The sequence below is a fragment of the Sphaeroforma arctica genome (genome assembly GCF_001186125.1).
Source record: "Sphaeroforma arctica JP610 unplaced genomic scaffold supercont1.5787, whole genome shotgun sequence".
In the NCBI taxonomy this organism is placed as follows: Eukaryota; class Ichthyosporea; order Ichthyophonida; genus Sphaeroforma; species Sphaeroforma arctica.
Genome location: NW_014034771.1, coordinates 1 through 974, shown reverse-complemented (window position 1 = coordinate 974; position 974 = coordinate 1). Strand labels below are relative to the sequence as shown.

Below are 974 nucleotides of genomic sequence, written 5' to 3'. Positions count from 1 at the left end.
AGCCGTCGGTAAAGTTGTTTATTTTTAAATACACTCATATTTACAATTTTACACTCGTTACAGTCAGTGAGCGTTCTCTCTCTCGCTCTCTCTCTCTCTCTCTACCCTTTCTCTCTACCCTCTCTCTCTAGACTCTATTTGCTACTAGGGTAATAGTCTACACCTAAATATCGCCCTGCAATTATCGTCCTTATTTAGGTATAACACATCAAGGTTGTGGTATACTAATACCAGATTCACATACAACTTCATCACAAACTCAATATGTTAGACTTTCTAGGTTTCTGGGGCAAGCTTGTCCTGGCTGTCGCCGTCCTGACTGGTTTAGGCTGGTGGGGCTACCAATTTTTCATCGAATGGAGAGACTCTACGCAGAAAATGATGGGCAAATGGGTGCAGTACAACCTGCACGTGCTTACATTTAAAAAACGTTATACCAAAGACTTCAACAAATCACTTGCCAATGAGAGTGCTATGTACCGTACTGTCTTTGAGAACCAAGCCGCCCCAGAACTGAGAAAGCTGGGATCTACACCCATGGGTGGTGGCAAGACCATGGCTGATGTACTGGGTCCGGCTGCCAATGATCCTGAGCCCTATATCTCAGTCATCCGTGAAATCATCGAGAATGGAAATGTATGTCTATACACATGTACATGCTTGCCTTCTGGGCATATTGCTTGCTAGATGAGCAGTATATCTACTTGTTCACTTAAATAATATTGCCTAGTAAGTGTAGGTGATGCTGAAATCGATGGAGGTGTGGAGTTTGATTCAAAGGTTTATGTACGCTCTTGTGTAACAGAGCATGAGCATGTGCTGAATAATATAGCAAGTGAAGAATGACACAATGAATATGAGCAACACTACTATATATATCTATATATATATATATATTAGAGCATGAGCATGAGCATGAGCATGTGCTAAATAATATAGCAAGTGAAGAATGACACAATGAATATGAGTAACAC

General features: G+C 41.0%; 1 protein-coding gene across 1 annotated transcript; it reads left to right on the top strand.

The window, feature by feature from the left end:
- Positions 1-264: 264 nt before the first annotated feature.
- SARC_15220 (hypothetical protein) lies at positions 265-636 on the top strand (the record flags this gene model as incomplete). Its single annotated transcript, XM_014290654.1, has 1 exon — positions 265-636. A coding segment is annotated over one exon (372 nt), but the record flags the coding sequence as incomplete, so codon positions are not given.
- Between the last annotated feature and the right edge of the window lie 338 nt (positions 637-974).